Here is a 23,512-nt window from a genome sequence, read left to right as displayed (position 1 = left end):
ACTAAAGAATCCTGTGTTGATTTTCTTGATGCCAACTTCTTTGTCATTCTAACCAATTTGCTGTAGAAGAGCTGACCATAGGAAAGATGCTTTACCACTTTTTCATCAGCAACATGCTACTGTGCTGATGTATTATGATAGATGAATTATATCATATTTCATCATTATGTATTATAAATTACAGCATAACTATACAAAAAATAATCTCCACATGGCCTACACTGATGGTAATGTAGGTTTAGAAAAAAAATGTAAAATTATTAAAGATTAGCATCAGAATATATATCCAAGTAGTTTGTTTCAGAAAGGAACAAAGGTAATATGGACGTCTTCAAGAACTGTCAAAGATGACAATATAGTGGGTATCTGCTATAGTCCACCTGACCAGGAAGAACAAGTGGATGAGGCCTTCTACAGACAGATAGAAGGAGCTTCACATTCACAGGCCCTGGTTCTCATGGGGGACTTCAACCACCCTGATATCTGCTGGAGGGACAACATATCAGGATATAAGCAATCCAGGAGGCTCCTGAAGTGTGTCAATGATAGATTCCTCCTCCAAATGATAACAGGGCCAGTGAGGAGAGGTAGTCTGCTGGAGCTCATACACCAACAAGGAGGACCTCATTGGGGATATGAAGATCAAGGCAGCCTTAACTGCAGTGAACATGGTGGAGTTCAGGATCCCGAGGGCACGGAGGAGGGTCAGAAGCAGGCTCACAATACTTGCCTTCAGGAGAGCTGAGTTTGGCCTCTTCAAAGATCTGCTCAGAAAAGTCCCATGGGATAAGGCCCTGGAGAGAAGACGGTCCAAGAAAGCCACTTAATATTTATGGATCACCTCAAAGAGAGTTCCATCCCAACAAATACAAAGTCAGGCAGGCCTGTGTGGATGAACAAAGAGCTGCTAGCCAAACCCATACACAAAAAGGAAGCATACAAGGCATGGAAGCAAGGACAGGTAGCCTGGGAAGAATACAGAAACATTGTCTGAGCATCCAGGAATGAAGTTAGGAAAGCCAAAGCCCAAATGGAACTTAATCTGTCCAGGCATGTCAAAGACAACAAGGAGGGCAACTATAAGTACATTACTGACAAAAGAAAGACCAGGGAAACTGTGGACCCATCGTCAACAAGACAGGGGACCTGCTGACACAGGACATGGAAGAGGCTGAGGTACTGAATGCCTTCTTTGCCTCAGCCTTTACTAGCAAGACTAAACTTCAGGAATCCCAGGTCCCAGAGACAAAGGGGAAAGGCTGGAGCAAGGAAGATGTACCCTTGGTGGAAGAGGATCGGGTCAGGGAATACTTAACGCAAACTGGGCATACATAAGTCCATGGGGCCTGATGGGCTGCACCCACAAATGCTGAGGGAGCTGTCAGATGTCATTACAAGGCCACTCTTGATAATCTTTGATCAAACATGGTAGCTAGGAAAAGTACCCAAAGACTGGAAGAATGCAAATGTCACTCCCATCTTCAAGAAGGGCAAGAAGGAGGACCAGGGAACTACAGGCCAATCAGACTCACCACGATTGCTGGGAGCATGACAGAAGAGCTAATCCTGGAAACCACTTCCAGGCACCTTAAGAATGAGAAAATCGTCAGGAGAAATCAGCATGGCTTCGCCAAAGGTAAGTCATGCTTGGCCAACTTCTATGATTAATTGATTGACCTGGTCTATGAGAGCAGAACACTGTATGTTGTCTACCTGGACTTCAGTAAGGCCTTTGACACCATCTCCCATAAGATCCTCATAGAGAAGCTGCTGATGTACGCACTGGATGAGCAGGCAGTGAGGTGGCTTGAAAACTGAATGGCCAGCCCAGAGGGTGACGATCAGTGGCACAAAGTCTACTTGGAGGCCAGCGACTAGCTGTGTACCCCAGGGCTCAATACTGGCTCTGATCCTGTTTAACATCTTCATTAATGATCTGGATGACGGGGCAGAGTGTACCCTCAGTAAGGAGGAGAACCCTTAAACTGGGAGGAGTGGCTGATACACCAGAAGGTCATGCTGCCATCCAGAGGAACCTTGGCAGGGTGGTGAGATGGGCTGACAGCAACCTTATGAACTTCAACAAGAAGAAACGGAGGAACAACCACGTGCACCCATATATGCTGGGGGACACCCAGCTAGAAAGCAGCTTTGCAGAAAAGGACCTAAGGGTCCTGGGGGACACCAAATTGACCATGAGCCAACAATATGCCCTTGGGGCAAAGAAGTCTAATGGTATCCTGGGCTGCATTGAACCAAAGCATTGCCAGCAGGTCAAGGGAGGTGATACTTCCCCTCTACTCAGCACTGATACGGCTAAAGCCTGGAGTACTGTGTCCAGTTCTGGGCTTCTCAGTGCAAGAGAAACATAGACATACTGGAGAAAGTCCAATCAAGGTCCACAAAGATGATGAAGGTACTGGAGCATCTCTCCTATGAGAGTCCCAGCTGAGAGAGCTGGGACTGTTTTGCCTGGAAAAGAGAAAGCTCAGGGCAGGTCATGTCAATGTATATACAAACCTGAAGGCAGTGTGCCTAGAGGACGGAGCCAGGCTCTCTTCAGTGGTGCCCAGTGACAGGACCAGAGGCAACGGGCACAAACTGAAACACAGGAGGTGCTTTCTGAACATCAGGAAACACTTTTTACTGTAAGGGTGACCGAGCACTGGCACAGCTTGCCCAGAGAGGTTGTGGAGTCTCCAACATTGGAGATATTCAAAAGCCATCTGGTCACAGTCCTTGGCAATCAGCTCTATGTGGTCCTGCTTGAGCAGGGAGGTTGCAGCAGATGATGTCCAGAGGTCTTTTCTACCCCAACCATTCTGTGATCTGTGATTCTGTGATATTGATTAAACTGTTAGGAAGACAACTAGCTCTAACTTTGTTTGGGTTCATTTTACAGACATCCTCAAAACGTGACTGTCTTGAAATATTTACTACGACTAGAAATTTTAATTCTGCAGTTCTGAGATAGGAATAGCCATAGATGAAAAATGAATGTAGCTATCCATACTATACATACAATCAGGGTTTTGCAAAAGCACATCAGGTACAGTATCTCCTTGTCAGAAGCCACCTTTTTAACCCATTCTAAACTAATGCCTGCAAGTTTTTTACATCATTTAGTAGCCCTATCAAAGTTACACTATATATTCTTATGCCAAGTAAATAACCACTTAACCAATTCATATCAAAGTGATTAATGAGAATCAAGAATTGTTCTAAAGCATCTGTTTCCTGATTACCATGTGTGCAAGTACTCTGTACACCTGGGAGCTCATTCCAGGCATTCACGTGGCTACAAAAAACCATATCGTTGCTCAGTCCCTGTAAAATATATGGAGGAAATAAAAAATATATCAATTCTTACTTCAGCTAATAATGACCAGATTTTAAGTGAAGAAATGATGATTTTGTAAATTGTAAAATTTCTTGTAATTAGTTTCATTGTCATTATCTATAACTACTGATTAGTCAGAATAACATTCAGCATTAGCACTGAAATGATTGTAGACTACTAAAGGAGAAAATTAAGTTCAGTTCTTTAAAAAAAAATAAAGATATCTATTTTGTTCACTCACAGTCACAGATAGCTGTGATTAAATTTTAATTTGATGTCAAATTAAACACTCAGTTACAGCATGCTGACTTCCAGAGTACAGCTCCACTCACTTCAGAGGAATTTCCCATTTAAATGAGCAGAAAGTTTGTTCTGTACCATTCTAAAGGGTTCCAAAGGCACGTGCAGCTCAGTTCACATCCACAAAATGAATCTTTGTAGTAGCCAAAAAAAGTCAATAGTGACTAGCAAAAGAACTATACAACAAAATGATTTTGAATACTCTATTTTTAATTGTGTACAGTGCGTCTTCTACATTTTTAGCTGCTAACTCTCAAGAACACTTCATACCAAATTGTCTTCAGCCACCTGTGTTAAAGTCATAGCATCACTGATAGCACACAAACATTCCTCACTTCTGTATAAAGAGAGCATGTGAATACAAAAATATGGCTAGCTTTGCATGCAGTCCTGTTAATTTTCGTGTAGTACTAGTCTGGGAAGGCACAAATTCAGCTACAGAGTCAGGGCCTGAGCGAATATCTCAGATGGGCAGTTAGATGTCATCACCCTTCAGTAAGTATTATGAAGGAGAAATACTATATTTACACAGCAGAGATTGTGAAAGTGTAGATACCTGCCAGTTCACCATACAATACAAAACCAGTAGAAAACTTGTAGGAAGCATTGTCTAAAACCAATATCCTTCTCATGGACAAAAAATGTGACCTCTCCTCCTTTGAGTGTTATCCACTGTATCATCACCTCTGTAAAGCTGCCATCCAGTTGGAAAATTACTTTTGCCATTCAACCACTGCACAGCATTTTTACCCACTGTCGGCTCAGCTAATTCTATTGTATTAATGGGTCTAACAGCCCAGTTTTGCTGAAAGGATGGTTGGACAGAGATTTGATTTCTTCTGATAGTAACTGGGGCCTGATTTTGCAGCCACTTGCATAGACATAATTGACTACACAAAGCACAGCGCAACAAGGAATCAGATTTACTGGGCTGGTTTCTACTCTCATGTGCACCAAAACAAGCACAAATAATTCTGAAAAATCTTTATTCTTCATTTCACAACTGTTTCTTAAAGAAGTTGTTGAAATAATTTATTTTATGAATTTTTTGAATTAATTTCAAAACAGATATTCTTAAAATAGAAATACCTGTGTCACCCTGCATCACTTTTATAGAACATACTCTGTTCTTGCCATGACTCTCTGCCAGCCAGAGTAGTTAATTCTGTACGAAAGGTTTTGATAGGAATATCCTGAAAGTATATTTTCATGCCATGTATCCAGCAGGGCTAAATTGGAGAAAATACAAAGGAATAATAATAATACTAGGAAGAAAAGAGGAGTTACAGTCAGATGTACAGGCTATGTAAAGCAGACCATATACAGTCCGTTCTTAATTCTACTTAGTTTATCCATTCTCCGTGATAGGAAATAAGACCTCTAGTGATTACAAGGAAGAGGTCTAAAAGCACAAATCAAAGTGCACAGATCCCAGAGATTTTCAAGGGAAATTGAATGTTTCCAATCCAGAGAAATAGTACTAGAGGCTAAATGGAAAAAGAGCAGCAATTCTTAAAGAATATCTCGTTACTGAGTGAAATACATAGATTTACACTGTGTTTCATTTTCTGCTTATACATGGAAATTAAAACACAGGGGAGGGAGTGTGGTTCTTTGACTTGCCTTCACTCATGCAAATGACTTATTTCTCCTTTCATTATCTCTATTATTAATATTACTAAATTCTATTATTAAAAAACCTTTGATTCCACCTTTGATACCTCGTTGTGGTTACTGCAGCCATGACACATATGCAAGAACATTTGTCCCAGTGACTGATGGAAATTTCTTTAAAGCATTGACATATTGCAAGCAGGTCTGAAGTTTAGTACGTCTGAAACTAGCCAGAACCATTTTGGAGAAAAGGATTAAATTTAATGAAGTGGCAAAATAAGGCCAAAGACAAATTTCTTGGGATTGTAATATAATTAAAAAGCAGTCATTTTTATATCTACATCATCATCTCTCCCCTGAGTCAGTCCAAGTTTATTTAGAAGTATGGTAAAAATTACTAAAAAAAGAGGACAAGTTACTTCCCAAAAATGTCTGTTGTAGGAAGTAGTTGAGAAAAAGGAGATTTGGGTATCAAAGATGTGCTTATTTATTAACTACTGTGGCTTCAAGAAGCACAAGTTTATTCAGATGTACAATATCTAAAAATGTGTAACAATAAAATAATCATAGATTAACAGCATTAAACTAAAGCAATGTTGAATAGTTTCACATTTGAGACACTTGTGATGATAAATGATAGAAAAGTGATAAAGCTGCATAAGAATCAAACAGCACAAAAAATTGTTGCCTCAATAAGACTATTGATTCAATTATGTCTCCATTTTAACTCTGTTGTCTGCAGACAACTGGAGAGGGTATTAGAAAATATTACAGGGTGTAGAAGTAAATTGGGGGTGGGGGTATTTTCCCATTAGGAACAATAGTAATGATTTGTCTGAATGATTTTTTTTCACCCATTATATTTGAATTCTTCATGGGAAACATTTCTCAGTGAGCTCTTTGTGCAAATGATGCAGAGATTGGTTCTGAGAAAACAATTTATTTGAACATTTTTGTGTTTAACAGGGTGTCAAAGCATTTGCTGCTTTTTATGCTTGGTTTCTGTTCTCATTTGACTAGAGAAAATTCATAGATTCATACAAGTTATGTCCAGAATGTACTGCTATGAAAATATTAACCTGACCCCCTAAATGACAAAAGGCAGAGTTTCTCCCAGTGATTCCTACAATTCAGCCCAAAAGCAGTGATCGCTATACAGTTTCTGCTAGACAAAGGCTCTGTCTTAAGACTTCAGGGAAGAATTACCCAATATTCCCAATGCTTATTTTATCTTTATTGAAAATTTTCATCTTATTTTCAGTTTGAACTTTTCTGACTCTCAATCCCAGCTTTTGTCTGGTTGAAAGGACTTCCAGGTATCAAGAATCTTTCTCCCGACATTCATGGTTACAGACTGGGTTCAAGACACCTCTTCATCTCATCTTTGATATATTCAATAGATTGAGCATCTTAGGGCTTTCATTGTAAGACATGATTACTGAGTTTTCTTAGATTTTTAATGCCATGAATGACTGTGGGAAAAGGTTTTTTTCTGAAAATCCTTTCATTTTTTATTTCCTTTTAAATATATGAGCACTGGAACAACACAGTAATGGTTTTAGTTATGCCACAAAAAGTAATACCATTTTCTCTTTCTGTTCATTATTTCTTTGCCTATGCATTCAAGACTTGCACTGCCCCCCTTAGTTGCTACTTCACACTAGGAGCTCATCTACAGTAGCTTAACTAAAACAATCCTGTAGCTTAACTAAAACAATCTTGTCGTTATTTCATTCTCAATGCATTTGGAATACATAGCACTATCTAGAAAAGGTGACCTCACCTAGAGTAAATTCATAGATGTTAGTAGAATTTACAGAGGTGTACCGAATTTGGCCTGATGGCTTTATCTTGTACAAAACTGGGAGAAACATCTAATTGTGCCATAATGATGCTCACTTGGCAGAAAGTCTCATCCTCATTTTTGGTCAAGACAGGTTATCTATGCTCCTGACAGTATCGTACCTTTCTCCTGAGTCTTGTACAGGGCATTCCAGAAAAGAAGGGTTCTTCAGAGAGATGTAGATAGAAAATGGAGCTAGAACAGAACCAAACTCCTGTTATTCTGAAATTTCTCCCTTCCACAAAAAAAAATTAAAAATAAATCAATGGAGTCCCTGTTATATTATATCTCTACCCACTGCACTGGAAAGTCCTCTGAATGGGTCCACCCAAAGTTGTGTGGAGTCTGGGAGAGGCTGTACATTAATTTCAGACCTAATGGGGCCATGTGGAAATGTAGGAATTCCTGGGCCCTCTTCCCTAGATTCTGGTGGATTTGCAGATTTTGCGGATGAATCCCAAATTTTGTTCCATGAAGCCCAGTTGTAGGAAATGCTGCTTCCCTATTCATTCAATATTCAAGCAGAAGGTTGCAGCAGGATCAGAGTTCTGTACTAGGTATCTTTATAATGCATTTCTAATTATTCATAGTTACAGTCAGTAATTCCAATCAATATTTAGAGTGGTTTTCAAAAGTACATTTCAAAAAAATATAAATAATCCTAATGGAATTTATCAGGTACACAGCACTTGAGAAGACCAATGCTAATAGCCATAGATTTCCAATGTATTGCTTTAGTTCATCATTATTTAGACTATGACTGTTCATGCTTTATAACATGCTTTATAACATATTTCATGTTTTCATATCCTTTCCAAACATTTACTTTTGAACCACGTGTAAAATAAAACAATTTCTCCTATAATTTGAGAAACTGATGAGACAGGCTAAGTTACACTATCCAAAAGATGCTGGGTGCAGTCCCATAGAATAAGCTGCCTCCTGAAATGACATTTTCCAGTACAGTATTTTTAAGTAGATAAATATATGGAGAAGTACACTGATGCATTATTCTTTGGGAAAACAATCTTAAAATAACACATCTTAAATTTCTAGTCATCATTTTTATTGCAAGACACCTGCATAAAAATAAGTTTTATTTCAGGCTACTTCCCCACTACTCGTACTACTGAATATCTTATGAAATTTCATAAACTATGTCTGTTGTATATTATACCATTCATTGTTGCCAAAGTGATTTTGAACTATAATTTTGATGAGGAAAAAAATACCTATAAAAATGTCACTTCTAATACGCTACTTCTTACTATGTTATTTCTAGAATGCTATTTCTGTAACTTCAAAATACTAATGTACTCTTTCATCTGTTTATCATGAAAACACTGTTCTTATATAATTGTCAGGAGAAATATTGTGCTCAGTGTGTGGCTAAGGTGTAAATATTCTGGCAGAAGAAAAAAATGTAATGGCAGAAATAACCACAAAAGTTACAAACAGTCACTTATTTTTTTAAAAAAATCAAGGTTTCAATGAAGCATCACCAAATATTAAGATGATTCTTGAATTAGTAAAAATATCCTGTAAAAACATGGTTCCTATTTTTATATCACTGAACCATAGTAATATGCTAAAATAATTAGAATTGGTTGGGCATTTACTGCAAAAAATATGGAGCAGATTCTGCTCTTAGCTCAGTAGGGACAGCCTGAGACAATTCATCTGAAGATAATAAGCCAATTTCACAGCCTGTGTAAGTTGTATAGTTCTATTGATTTCAACCGTGTCACGCCAGATTTAAATCAACGGAATATTTGGCTCAATATGTGCAGTCAACAGATTACACCAGTAGTGCTGAGAGCAGAATTTGGCCAAAGGAATTAGGTTGTTCACACAGAAATTAGCAGTGGCATTTAGTATCATTGTTGGTTGGGGTTGGGGGAAGGTCTAGGAAATAAGCATTTGCAGTGGATGAAGATCTGTCTAGTTCTTCAAGTGAGTAGCTCGGTGCAACGTGAAAACAGAGGACTTTTCACATCTACTAGAAGTCAAGAGTGGTGAAGAGAAAATTACCTGTCTGGCCAGTCATCTGGTTGCTAGTGGAGGCTGTAAGGCCATTCTGCTCCTCTGCTGTTGCGTTGACAATCCCTTTTAGACCCTTGTCTCATACGTGGGCTGTGCTTTGGTGAAAATCATTGGTATGACCAGCTGGTGCAGAAAAGGCTCAGAGCCGTTCTGTGCCAATGCCTACAGCAGCTAGGAGATAGCACTTTGGGTCTTGAAAGCCTCTGGTTCCACTGATGCCAACAGAGCTACTCAGCAGACAGTAAGGTCCTCCAGGTTGGATGGATGTAAATGTGGGTAAATTCAGACTACGGGTGGCTAAATCACCAGCAATGACAGAAATGTGTAATACGGCTTTACTCTCCTGCAGGTACAGAAATTTTACACCAGCGCAACTGTAATGACATAAATACAGTTACTCCTGATTTAGACGAGGAAAATTTTGTTCCCTCCCAACTGCAAAATTAAGATGTTGATAGTATACATGGCTTTCAGTTTCCTTTTATTTTGGTTTTTTTTTTAAGAGTGGCGGGAGTAAGCAAAATGAATAAAAGCAAAGTTATAATTTGGGTCTTCTGGCTTCTTAGTCTCTGCTTAGAAGAATAGGCCATGCCAAGAAAATAGGGATAAGGAGTGTCAGGCAAAGTGTTAGTGATATGGAAATGTATCAGCCATCTCAAAAAACACCTTAAATAAATAATAGCGCTCAACACTAATCTAATGTAAAAACCTCGTAAAGTACCATTAAAAAGCTGAACTAATTTTTTTCTTAGTTTGCAAAACTGTTTAAGATGGTTTAACTTACCGTGACAAAAAGATGCGGAGGAATGAATTTTCATGCCGTTTACTCATGTATAGGGGTTTGACTATGTACACGGTTTCATTCACAGAGCAGGAATTCAACACTTTCAATTTTATTTAATTCAAAATGCTTTGACAGTTTAATTTACTATCACTTAAAAGTTTAATCAATCAGACATTTAGGGGAAGCTGCTCAGCTAGTGTAAATCTTTCATGTGACAGTCACCAAAAAAGACATACCAATCACTGCTAAGAATAGGGCCCATGATATAAAATAAAATATGCTAAACCCTGTAACCAGATGAGTTTAACCATCTGATGGTGCCTGTGATGTCATTTTCAGAACTCTCCCTTCGACTCTGGCATCATGAGCAACAGAACTGGCCTTTTAGCAAGTTCATGTGTTGGTTTTAAGTAATCATGTTAAGCTAAATATGGCCACCACAAAGGATGTCATTGCAGTGTTGGTATTGCAATAAATATACCAACGCTGCGGTGACCAGGACTAGATGAAGGAACCTGAAGTTATACTACAACTGAAATAAATAATTTATTTTTTATTAAGTTTGGGAGGGTTTGTACCTGAAGAAAGGAAATTACTATATGCAGTTAAAGGAAGAAGGGTCTTCCAGAAAAGTTTAGCTATAAGTAGCTATTTCTAATAGCCCAAAAATCACTATAATTTACACCGCATATAGAACATAATGTCTTTGTCTTGTGAAACTGGGTGTTTTTCAATTTCTCGGTGACCTTTATTCGATTTGTTGATCTTCAGGTGTTTACTCACAACAGGCATACTGCTTTTCTTTTCAGCCTCTTATTTTTCTAAATGCATGAAACAGTATGTACCCTTTGCACTTTCATAACAAACTAAAATTTCAGGCAGTGAGATTTTAGAAGTCTAAATTTAGAATGTGTGCATGGAGAAGGTAATTTATAATATCTTACAACAAATAACTTTATCTGGTCTGGCCTATGAGTATTGCAGCTAAAAACTGAGAGACTTAAACCCTTAGTATTCATCATTTATAGTAGTTATTATTTTTGAAGTGGTAAACTTTTCAAATTATTTATTGGAATACTGTCTAGTTATGATGAGATTTTTCAGTGTTTTGTGGCATTAACTTATAAAGGCTTTTCATCATTACAAAAAGTGACACATTCTGGCAGGAAATTGCTATGCTTAAGAGATATCATTGAGCCCAGTTCTGTGTAACTTGTTTTATTGACTCCTGGTTTACGATATATCCAAATTAATTTAGATCACATTTCTTAATGGTCACATGAAAAGGTATTTTCCTACAGGAAGATCCCATGAGAAATGACCTGTAACGAGAGAACTGGGCTTCAATTCGCAATTGCTTCTGAGTGCTCGCTCCCCAAGAAGTGTTGACGGAGGCGGCACAAATTGCAGGAAGAGATCTCCCAAGCAGTCAGACTGCTGTGTTGTCACCTTCCCCATTTCTTTGTTGGTTTCGCACAGTCCATCTCCTTGACTTCCGTGTTGTTTTTCCTTTGTTATTTTACCTTTCCCATTTTCTTTCCCCTGAGATATCTTTGTACTCTCTCCTATCCTCTCCTCAGTCAAAATCATAATGGGCAACGCAGACATAGTCCCTCAAAATCACCTACCTAGTGGAGGAACTAGTAGCGACTAGCATGAGTACTAGGACACTGAGCCTCTTTCTTAAATTTAAATTCTGTCCACTTCATTAGCTGACACTCAATTCCTAGTCCCCTCTCTCTTTGTAGGCTTTGGGGGAACTTTCTTTCCTGTGCCCCATATTGATGTTGGGTTGGGGATGAAAGGCCAAATTATTGCTTGTTAATAGGAGCCTTTACTTAGGTAAAATGCCCCTTGATCTAATCCGGGGGCAGAATCCATGCCTGGGATTGCCGTGGCCTTTGCTAGCTGTACCAGGCAAAGTAACGATTGATATTTTAAGATGTGCAAGTTTCTGATGCTGACAAATGCTGTGGGACATGATCCTACAATTCTGAGGTATTCCACCCAGTTGAAGTGACAGTTTTTCCACACAGGATTTGGAGATCTAACCCAATGTCCAGAGTGAGTGCCTCAGTAATGAGTACAGGATCAGCCACGCTGCCTGTGGTAACATCTTCACAGCATAATCTAAAACTTAAGTTATCTTGTTCGATCTGTTTAAAATAATCTACTTCATACAGGACAGTAAAGAATATTCAGAATGGGAAAATAGAAGCAAATTAACTTAGAATCCCTTTCACAAATGACTGATGGCTTTAAAATATATAGTTATAAAAGTCTTACAAGAAGATCTCTGATGAATGACTAATAATAATTGAATTTACAAAGAGCTGCAGTAAATCGAGCTGCAGTAAATCCTGTACAATTTTTTCGCTTTGGAAACAGTATTGTTTTATTTGATATCACGTGAATTTTGTTAAATAGAGGAAACACTGCTTCCCTGGTGCTTTTGTTTTTCCCTCTGGATTGTAGCAGTGGAGCACTTGCATGTTGTGTTTGATGCCTTGCATGATGAAGACATGCAATGGCAAGTTCCAGTCTGCATGCTGCTTAATGAATGTTTTCCTTTTCTCTCCTTCCCTGTTATGTGCTTACAGAAGACAACTATGTGGAAGGTGGGTGCTTTCTACCTTATTTTCCTAAGCTCTTGTTTTTCCCTTCTGTTTAGTGGTTTTTTCCCCTTCTGCTTAATGTTATAAAAGTACACATATCATTCAGTACGGTAAGTTGCATTTTTTTACCCATAAAGGTATACAAGTTTATTAAATAAGTGTGATTTCTTTTTTCATACAGAACACAAGCAAAGCTCCATTTTAATATTGGCCTTATTCATGTAATTCCAGAATAACCCCACGGAAACAATGGGATTTATACTCATATGACTGATAACACCCTTCAAAATCATTCAGGAGATTTGCAGAAGGACTGATTTCTTTTCATGTTCTGTATGAAAAACACTTCAAGAAACTATTTGTTTCATTAGTGTGCAGCATAAATCCTCTTCATGAGAATGTAATGCATGTTAAATATCTATCTTTTAATTGCTTAGGAAAATGGAAAGCGCTTTGTTCTTTAATACTACAAATCTTGCTTCCTGTAATATCCTTTACAGCACAAAGTTTTAGGAATAAAGTTTTTCTGTCTAACTTTTCAACATAATGCACTCTGCCTTTTGAACATTGTGAAAGAAGCAGCATGTGATTTTAATAATAATGTTGGTATGTAATTAAGTCCCTTTAAAGAAAGTATGGCACAGGGCAGTGGAAACTAAAGCACAATGCCATCTAGCCTGAATATTGGTAAGTAAGTCTATTAGCTGGTAAAACCTGTTGCGTGCATATATATATATATATATATATCATAGTTTTAAAGGTACAGAATATGCCTCACAAATCAGTTATTGCTGGGAATCAATATTTTCTTTTTGCTTATAAGCCAAAAGGTGCAGGTGCTTTTTTATGTACAAGTGCTTTTAAAAGTCTCTCTGGGCTGAATCTTTGCATACTGGATAACTGATTATCTATTTGAAAAATTAGTTTATCTATCTAAACCGAGCAATAACTTTTATTTTTTTCCAATGCTTTTGAACCTATTTTTAAATCAAGGACTTTGTAAGCTAACTCATATGCAAAGTGACTGCCCTGGCACAGGGTCCTGTAGTGGCCCCACTCGGGGGCCTGAGTTCATTCAGAATTCAAGTCACCATGGGCCACTGGCCTGCCTGTTCAGTCCCAATTTTCTAAAAAAGCCTAGAAGTATCGATACTGCATTTCTCTATGCTACTGTATTCAAGGGCAAAGAGAGGTGCTCAGATTTAGCACATACATGATGTTGTGTAATTTTATTAAAATATATGTTACCAGTAGGAGAAAGAAAATTTAAACAATTCAGATGCTTTAATTGTGTGCAGTCACGCACATACATATCAATACAATATCCTTTTTATTGTGAAATCAAAATGTATTCAACAACACTAGGACAGGAATTCTAACGGAAAAACATAAAAGCCTGGAAATAAGTACCTAATCTTGTATTTGATCTGTGCATAAAACTCTTACTGGTGTCAACATGAGTCTCAAATGTGAATTAGGACCAGTATAACTGGATAAGGAGGTTCAATTTCATTTCACGTATTCATTTATGCACAGCAGTACAAGATAAAGCCTGGATAACAGCTAATCCAGACTTTACCTGAATCTAATTCTTGAAGGCGCAACCTTAAATTTATTCCAACACAGGTCTGTATACTTATGCATACATTAAAGTTACAAGGGATGTATACGTAAAGAATGGAAGCATAGAATGGTGTATCCAAAGCACAGTTTGGAAACAGAACTATAATTTTTCATCTTTGATTTCTGTGCTATCTGAGCATCTCTGTAAGTTAGGCTACATAAGAAAACAGAAGGATTTAGTATTCACAGAGTTAATTTTGTATATATTGCTGGTATGAAAAGGCTACATTTTATTCATTTTACTAAAATTATGCTAGGGTTGAACATGTTCACTGCAGGTTTACCATGTTTAAATTTTGTTTTGGCCTGTGCTCTGCATGGAACTCACACACGATATTATGAAAATAGCCTATCTTCATAGCCGCTTCCACTCTCCCATCCTGTGCCCCTTTACTCTCTCCACTCAGAACCAAGTTCAGTATAAAGACAGAGTGAATCACACATTCCTACTAAATCTTGAATTCCTAACTCACAAAGAAAGGCTTTTATCATTCCACATGAAGTAATGGTGCACAAATGAGTATTTTCAATGTATGGTACGCCTATACATGGCTAGTTAAGGCTAGAACTTTCCATGACTATCCATTGTGGTATTCTCTATTATAAGCAGACTGTCATTTTTAAAATCTAGCAGTGATTACTATCATGGTAGATTTATCTGTATCATTTTAAACCACTCTGTGGATTGCACAGGTACAGTAAGAGTAATTCTTCACTCTTCCATAGCCTTCATCCATAGATTGCAAAAATAGAAAATAAGGTAAGTATCATTATGTGCTTTTAGCAAGTAAGTATAAGTAACCTTACTGCTTCACAAATAAAGTAACATACAGAGTCAAACAAAATAGTGTCTTGAGGACTAAATTTTTTAATTGATAAATGTTTGGTTTGAGCAGTGTGGGGTTTTTTACATTCACTTGAGTTCCTTTTTTAGTTGAACAGCACTCTAAGTGACTCTTAAAATTCAAGTGGTTTCTATGATGTTTTCAAGAGGCACTTCTGCAATTTATGTTTTTTTCAAATTATTTAAGAATCATGTATTTACAACTGACCAATCTCACATATCATTTTAGCAAAAATAGTACCTATCAAGCAGTGGTAGTCTCCTGAATCTAGGCCTTTTGTTTAGGCCCTTATAGCAATAAAGATCACATTTAAATGCAAGCTCTTTTAAATATGATTACCTTCTTTGCATTCCCCTAGGAGATGTAACAGCGATTTGCTCTGTACCTTCTAAGAGCTGAAAGAGCTCACAAAGTAGCTGCTGAAAAGTCACAATTTTATTAAAGAAAAACATGTAACATTCAACTAGTTTCATCTTCCCTCTATTGAATACAGTCAGGGCCAGGTCAAAAGTCTGAGATTTCTTACTACATTTGCCAACGCAAAAAGTTAGAAGCCAACAGATAAGTTAAATAATCACATTAGGAGACTAATACTTCCAGAAGTCCATGCAGCAAGGGATCCAAGCAAGGACATTCCACATTAAAAGAATGAAGCTTGACTGTGGGTCTTTATACTTTGTGAATTCCGCATGCCTCTCTTGCAGCAACACTCGCAGGGAAAAAACACATGTGAAAACATTTCCACTTTCTTTCACAAGCTGCGAACTCCGGCACAGCTGTGTGATGTTTCCCAAGCAATGCTTACGTAGGCATCCCTTCAGGATCACGCTCAGCTTTCACTTACATGGCTGTAAACCCCAGGTAATCCCACCAGCTGCAAGGCACTGTATTTGGAAACAGAATCTATTGCACAAGAGATGGGGCACATCAGGCCCTTCCATTTAACTACGCAGCTAAAAAAGGGTGACATGGAAAAGCACTAATTCAGCAAAACCATTGTTAGTCTATTTGGAACATCACTTGAGATTTGGAACTGGTAAGATACGAATCCTTTAAGACTGATTGCAGCCGGGAGTATCTTCTTTGAACTCCCCCCAAGTACTATGAGTCATTTGTGCACCTAATTTTCTTTGTGAATTAGAAATCACAGGAACTCTCTAGGAAGTCTGCTTTCCAATAAAGAGCAGGATATTTTATTGCACACCTTCTTTGTGTGAATTAATTTTAATTAATTGCAAATAAGAAAATAATGTATCGCTTCTTGTAGTTGTTGAAGAGGAGCACATTTAACACATGAGCAATTAATAACTTCTAAAATGGATCCTAAAACAGCTAAGTTCAACAAGAATAAGCCTGTTTTTTTAAACCAGACATAAAATGTGAAAAACCTTCATATTTCTAGAAAAATGTTCTCCCTACATCACATCATTCTCAGTGAAAATATAATTTTATTATCATGAATTAAAAAAGCTGAATATTTTTGGTTAAAGAGTAACGAAATCTGGCTCTGGTTGAATGATTATTATTATGGACATCTGTTTTGAAATGTCACTAGACTTATACGGGTATGATTGGATTTCATCTCACAATACAAATATAAAGCAAAATCTATTTCTCACAGATTTATGAAGTAGCTTCAGAAGCTGTCACTTAAATTTTCTTTATTGCTATGTATTTTATATTGCATATGTAATAATTTGCCTTCTCTGGAACAAATTCATTCTACTGTCACGTTTCACACAAATAAGGAGACATCCCTTGCATTATCATTTCAATGTGATGAAGAAATTTTATTTAATTACCTGAAATGCTCATTTTTATGAGGGGAAAAAGATCAGACCCAGCCCATTTTTCAGGTTTACACTTCTCCAGGTTTTTAACGTCATTTCACATGTAGAGGACAGGAAGTCCTCCCAGCAAAGTGTTCAAAGCAATATAATCAAAATATGATAAAGACAGATGGAATATTAAAGGAATTGGTTGGATTTGAAAGCATTTTATTATTTTCTGTCATCCCAACTACTGCACAGAAGAAATACACAATAAAACAGCACCCAGTGTTTGAATTGCAGTTCTGTTACTCGTAGCCCACAGCATTCCAACCAGTGGTTGAAAAATGCTCTTTGATTTCCCTCTGTGATACAGACATCTCATAGGAAACAGATGCCTGTCACAAAACATTTTTGTCACTGTGACAACACCACCTTCCCGTGCTCCCTTGTTCATTGCTGACTGTGCTCTTGTTTCCCTTCAAGGTCTGGCGCACCTGATGATGGGCGACCAAGGTATGGGCTCTGTTCCTTTTCCACTCTGCTTTCATTGTTTCTTCTTGTTCTGTAGCTGCTTTGAATCCATCACTGCAAACGATGGGCAAATGCTTGAAAGCTGTCTTTGGCTGCAAATAAACACATGGTTTTAGTCACATCTTTTCTTATTTCATTATAGTTGGGTTGTTTGTTTTGGTTTTTTTTTTGTTTGCTCCGTAAGCTTTTGTCCTTCCTGCCTCCTCAACTCCCCATCTTGCAATATAATAACTGAAAAGAGGTGAGAGAAATAAGAAGGTGATTAAGAAAATTTCATGTATTTATCAGAAAATACAATTACGGGTGATTCTGTAACAGATAAACGAAGCACAAGAGCACTCTTCAGATAGCTCCTGAAGGAAGATACTCAGCTTGTCACATTGTACACATTGAAGAGTCCATTTACATTAATGCATGGCTGATTGGAAATGTGCAGAAAGCACCTGCTCCTGGCTTCTGGAATGCTGAGAGTACCGTTTTGCAACCTAATGAAATCAGTCATTTTTTTCTTCCTAACCCATTGTCCATGTTACTTTTGTGTCACTCTTTCTTATCTAAGCATGGGTTATTTCTGTGTTTCTCTGCATGTACATGATTGGAAAAAAAATAAACTAAATCCCTAATATGACACTGATTGCATCTCCATTTGTCTCCAGACACTTACCTTATACTTTGTCTCTTCATGTTCAGATACTATTGCATTTACATATACTCATGACTCTTACTGTTGTTTCTCTCCTCTTCTTTATTCTCTTTTTGTCTGGAAATGCTTTCTTCATGGAACCATTTCACCAAATCCATAGGTAAAAGTAAAGGTATTACATGATTTTCTTTATTTTTTAATGCCATCAGTATACTTTAATGTATGTATAAGTAATGCAAATAAATGTAAATCTTTTTGCACTGATAACATGAGGTAGGTATATTTTTAAAGTAAATATTTCATGGATATCAAGGTAAGGAGAAGTATCCTAAAGTACAGGCTGACCTTTTTAAAAGTTTGTCTCCTGGTTTTGTGAGAGATGTAAAGCTTTGGCAGTGATAAAGGAGGCTACAGTTATAGAAAGCATTCAGGATGAAATAACAGCCACGTTTTGAGGTATGCATTTTTCTGTTCTCAAAGAATTGTAGTCTAAGCCACCAGGCACAGCAAAACCCATGATGTTGTTCAACAGAGACTCTCTGGAGATAATCTGTCCAGGGCGAGTCCACAGCTTGATGTAAGTTTTAAATCTGAATAGCACTGACTTCAGCAAGTCTCTGCTATCAGGTGATCACATTTGCCCTGAGATTTTCCTTGTATATTAATCGCTTTGATTATATCTGAGACAAGAATTGGACAAAGGAACGAGGAAGAATGAACACCAAAGAGAAGTGTGGGGTCGTTTCAGAATTTTTTACTCTTTTTTGTTTCTTTCTGTAAAGAACACCAGCCATGTTTACTTTCTTTCTCCTGGAGGGAACATGTGCAGTAGGGTCAAGACTTTTCCTGTATAAATAAACACCAGACTTTGCTACAAGGACACTTTTCACAGACATCATGAAAATATTTTTTTATGATAAGAAGCTGGTCATTAAAAGCCATTAAATCTGTGTTACATATGATGCATAATACAGTTCTATTCATCTTAAGCGTTTGTCAGGGTGTGCCTACTCTTGGTATAAATCAGACATCCAATCTGCATGGTCGTACTTGCTAAGTAGTTAAATTAGAAACAATCATCTTCCAGGTTCCTTGGTGTCTTGTCTGATTTAGTGTTTCCACACCTAGAAAGTTCATGTGATGTAAAGACTGTAATTACAAACCTGTAGTGTCTCATTCCTCTTCATATCAGACTCTCTGGAGAGACTGTGTACCTGGTTATAGGTGGGATACTCTTTAAAGGGTTCCATGGGTTCTGGAGCTGTAAATCTTCTTGCTTAGGAAAAGTTTTGAGCAAGTAGAATGAAAAACAGTCTACTGATTTCTTTGTTTTGTAGGATTGTTTTGTTTGTTGGATGGCTGATCCTTGTTGTGTTTTTCTTAACAGTACCTTGTATGTATGACTTCGTTATTACTTATGATTACTATCTTATTCCTTAACGGTACATGTCTTGGGTGGAGTTACCTTAAAATGACATTTGATAGTAACTGAACCTTGACGTTATACATCATTTTTATTAATATTAAGGAATTCTTTTTCTAGATTATTCTATACACAGAATACAGGATGTAGTATGTAAAACACTGAAGGTGTTTTTGTATAAAAGGATGAAAACATAAATATTATTAATATATGTTTAGTAGTTGATCTGGAAAGTAGACTTTAGCAAAACAAAAACTTTGCAAGTATTGTGCAATAGTTAGACAGTAATATTTTTATTCTAAAAGGTTTAACAATTATATTCACAAAAAATTGACCTTGGATATATTAGCTACATTTAATGTTAAATGATGTGCCATGTGACATAGTTTAAAAACCAGTGACCAGACATCTAATCATTTGACTACATTTTTCTTTTCGCATTTTAATTTTTATTAGATTTATCCAGTTTATATGGGAATACTGATTACTATGTTTTGATAATCACAATAATTCTTCTGCAAATATCATGGTGTATATTTGTTCAAATGGATGGAAAGGGTTTATATGTATACAAATTCCAGTTGCTTGTAATGGAAAATACCACTCGACATTGAACCATATCCTCAACCAGGAGAAAATGGCTTCATTTTATTGACATTTTATTGAAACTACGCTAATATCGGCAGTTGAAACATGTGACCTTGAAACAGTTGTGATAACACATATTCGTAATACATGACAATGTAACAAAGCAGGAGGGTGCTGGAAAGGAGCAAAGGGACAAAAGAGGAGCTCAGCATTTAATTCATTTGCACCTATTTCAATCTTTCATTGTAAGTTCAATTCCTATACAGGAAGGTAAGGTCAGTAACAAAAGTGGTTGCAAAATTCTGAGAGATTATATAATGAATTAATCTTATTTTGGAAATATAAGCAATAAAAAAACTTTTAAGAAGCTTTACTATGTAATTTGCCCTGAAGACTATAAATGGCTGAAGTATCACCGTCTTCTTTAATTGTGTAGCTATTCTTTGGGAGACTGGAAAAGGGAAAAAGCCAACGTATCTTCAGAATTAGGACAGGATGTCGACGGGGCAGGGACCTGGTGTTGAGAGTGGAAAGAGGGGTGAGGCAGCCTTTCCAAGTGGGCAAGCAATACAAAATCCAGTAAAATCTCTCTAGACGCAGCTGCTCTTTGTCATTTAGCTGTAAATATAAATTGGGATACTCTGGATAATTTCCCCACAAAGATTTTATTGAAGCTTTATCAATATTAAAACAGCTGTCACTGTCCCTTAGAGAAAGGCAGAAGCAAAGCTCAGAAGTTGTCACAGTGCTGAGACATCTGTCAGTACTCAAGGTCATATACCTTGATCTATGTACAAAACCAGCTGACATAAAGGAGGATATAACATAAAGCTGAAAGCCTATATAGAAGGTTGTATCATAACTTTAGAGCTATACAAAATTTGTTTCCTGATCCATTACTCTTTGTAGATGCTAAGCCTAATTCTAGGAAAAGCCACAAGCTTTTAGTTGTACTGGCATTCGTTTATTTTCTGATAAGCATCCAGAAATACTTAGGAATTCTTTTTTTTCCCCTACCTGTATGCAACTTTAGCAGTAGAGTTGTCACAGCTGTGGTGGTGAAAAGACATAGGCAAGGTAAGTTTTGTAAATGGGGTTCACGTTTTTATTAGATTACTTGAATATGCTACTCAGAGCTGTTGTTTGAATTTGAAGCAAACCTTGAAGTCTGCTGGTCATAACAGACATCGAAAAGGATTTGTTTTCCCAAAACAAATTTGTGCCCAAACAAATTTTGCGTGCTTTCTCCAACTACTGTAGGTCTAATAAAACTACCATTTCCACCTATAGGCCTCGTCAAAAGTTAATACCTCTCGGACTTCCCATGCAGAATTACTTTGTGATGAATAGTAAATACAACTAAGATTACATGGCAACTAATGTAAAACACTCAGTTTCATTAGTTTTTCCAAAAAAAATTCCCCTCCTCCTTTTCATTTTCCTTTGATGAGCAATGAAAGGGATTTGTAATTCAGTTACTATAAGATAAAGTGACATGTGTTACTTCCTTCTAATATTGCAGTTCTCTTAAGCCTATACATATTTTTACCTATAGTTTATTTCTATGTAAACAACCTACTTTTGACTATATATATTACTCATTCTATACCTAAACACTGTGTTCATACTCCTGTTCTATTACTTTAGAGATGATGTGCAGCTTTAAACTGTATGTGAGTCACTCACGTCCATAACAAACGATTAAATGATATCTAGCTGAGCGATAAGTGTTTCTACCAAAAGATTTATAGTATAACAGCAATTTATTGTATTAGATTACAGGCTTTTGATGTGCTGGTATTTGGTATATAGTGTATAAATGCTGAAGAAACACTTCAGAATGTCAATTTATATATGTGTCAACTTCCTTGCCAAAAGAGGGCAAGTTTTGTATTGCACAAGCAATCATACAATGTCTGTAAAACCAAAGTGACGCCACTAATTTGTTAATTATCAATCACACAATTCAGTTGACAACTGGAAAAATAGGGCACTGAAGAATAGAAGTAATTTAAATATAATCTTTAAACAATCATAAGCATTAAAATGGTATGTTATATCTAAGTAATCATGTAGTGCTTGTGTCATGCAACACAAATATTACCTTGTGCCAATAACCTCCCCTAACATCGAATTATGTGAAATTCACTCATTACCCTCAATGCGACCACAAATTCATCTTATTGTGATGACTTTCATTTTTGCTCTGTTTTCAAAGAACTAAAATAGTTTTGGCCTCTTACGCTCTCTGATCCTCCCGGGATTGTTGAAAAGCCTATCCTCATCTGCTTTTGTGTGTGCTGCTTCAAAGTGGGTCTGAAAGCCACGCATCCTCCAGCTTTCCTCGACCTGAGCCACCAATAGTCCAGAAGCCATGTAAATGCTTTGGTACAGCACTGAGCTCTAGCACAGCTTATTATTTTTGGCTCCGTGCCCTGTTGACATGGATTCAGTTACATGCCTTCTCAACTGCAGCTGGCGTTTGCCTGGCAAGCACAAATCATGGACGGAGGGCTTTCTTGACTCTGTACTTGTTCACATAGTTATATATCTTAGGTGATAGCAGCTTATTTGAAAGACTCGCTGCTAGAATTTAACTGAGTTAATTTAGGAGTTTTACACAGAATGGGGTTGCCAAGCTCAGGTAACTGAAACTATTTCTAAGTGACATTACAGCAGAAGAATGGATAACCTACGTTTCCCTGCTCAATCTCATAGTTTCTTCTACTGATAAAAAAGAACAAATCGATAACATTGGAAAATTTATCCTCCATTTAACAGGTTCCAAGCATTCTGACAGTCTCGTATAATTTACAAAATGATCAGCACAAGAATTTTAAAAATATTCTATATAAAAGTTACCTGATTTTTTTAATAAGAATTACTTTTTTAAAGAAATTAAGGAACTTTAAATATAAATCTCTTCAAAGTGCTCTAAAGAGCAGTAACTACACATCATATCTGTTATGTAGTGACTTTTTTTTTCTAAAGAGCCTCATAAATATAGTTAAATAGTGGCTGATGTTCACCAAAAATATTGCAGTTCAGTTCTTGTGTGTAACCCATGCACCTATGCCTACACATATATGTTCAAATAAATATTTATACTATCTTTATATTTTATGGTTAATCAGTTCAAATTTTTGTTCATAATGAACTATACATTAAATGTTTTAATCAGAAGGGTGGTATCTTTATGTATTTAAAAGTTGTGGTGCATTGAAGCAAATAATTTACTTGCACTTCAGTGGGTGATACCTAGCAAGCCTAGAATATGGCATTTGGAGCTGCAGATTCATCTTTGTGTTGAAATGTGACCAATTAATGTTCCCTAAGGAGAAAGATGCAGCAGAACATGACTGTTGAAGAAGTTTTCTGTCTGACGTACATGGCTCAGAAGAAATCCATCAGCATCAGGACCAGAAATGCAAATTCTGTCTTGAGACACATATGCCCAAAATTATATCTGAGATAGCTAATTCCTGATCAGCAGTATGAAAAGAAATTGTAAGGACCTGCTGTAAATATCAAGAGAACTACATGAAGAA

General features: G+C 37.0%; 1 protein-coding gene across 23 annotated transcripts in view; it reads left to right on the top strand.

Annotated features, from left to right (window-relative positions):
* Window positions 1-23,512, top strand: part of NRXN1 (neurexin 1) — a 720,174-nt gene that overhangs the window by 63,673 nt on the left and 632,989 nt on the right. For 16 of the 23 annotated variants that reach the window (XM_049833870.1, XM_049833868.1, XM_049833864.1 and 13 more), the window contains exons 2-3: window positions 12,525-12,542; window positions 17,263-17,292. The exons of 5 other annotated variants lie outside the window; for them this stretch is intronic. In XM_049833870.1, the coding sequence (XP_049689827.1) occupies window positions 12,525-12,542; window positions 17,263-17,292 (48 nt within the window). The remainder of the gene's footprint in view (window positions 1-12,524; window positions 12,543-17,262; window positions 17,293-23,512) is intronic. 2 more of the 23 variants (XM_049833871.1, XM_049833855.1) reach the window with 1 other exon arrangement.

The sequence above is a fragment of the Accipiter gentilis genome, chromosome 30 (assembly GCF_929443795.1).
Source record: "Accipiter gentilis chromosome 30, bAccGen1.1, whole genome shotgun sequence".
NCBI classification, from domain to species: Eukaryota; Metazoa; Chordata; class Aves; order Accipitriformes; family Accipitridae; genus Astur; species Astur gentilis.
Note: the sequence above shows the minus strand (reverse complement) of the source record. Positions and strands in the feature narration are given on the sequence as shown.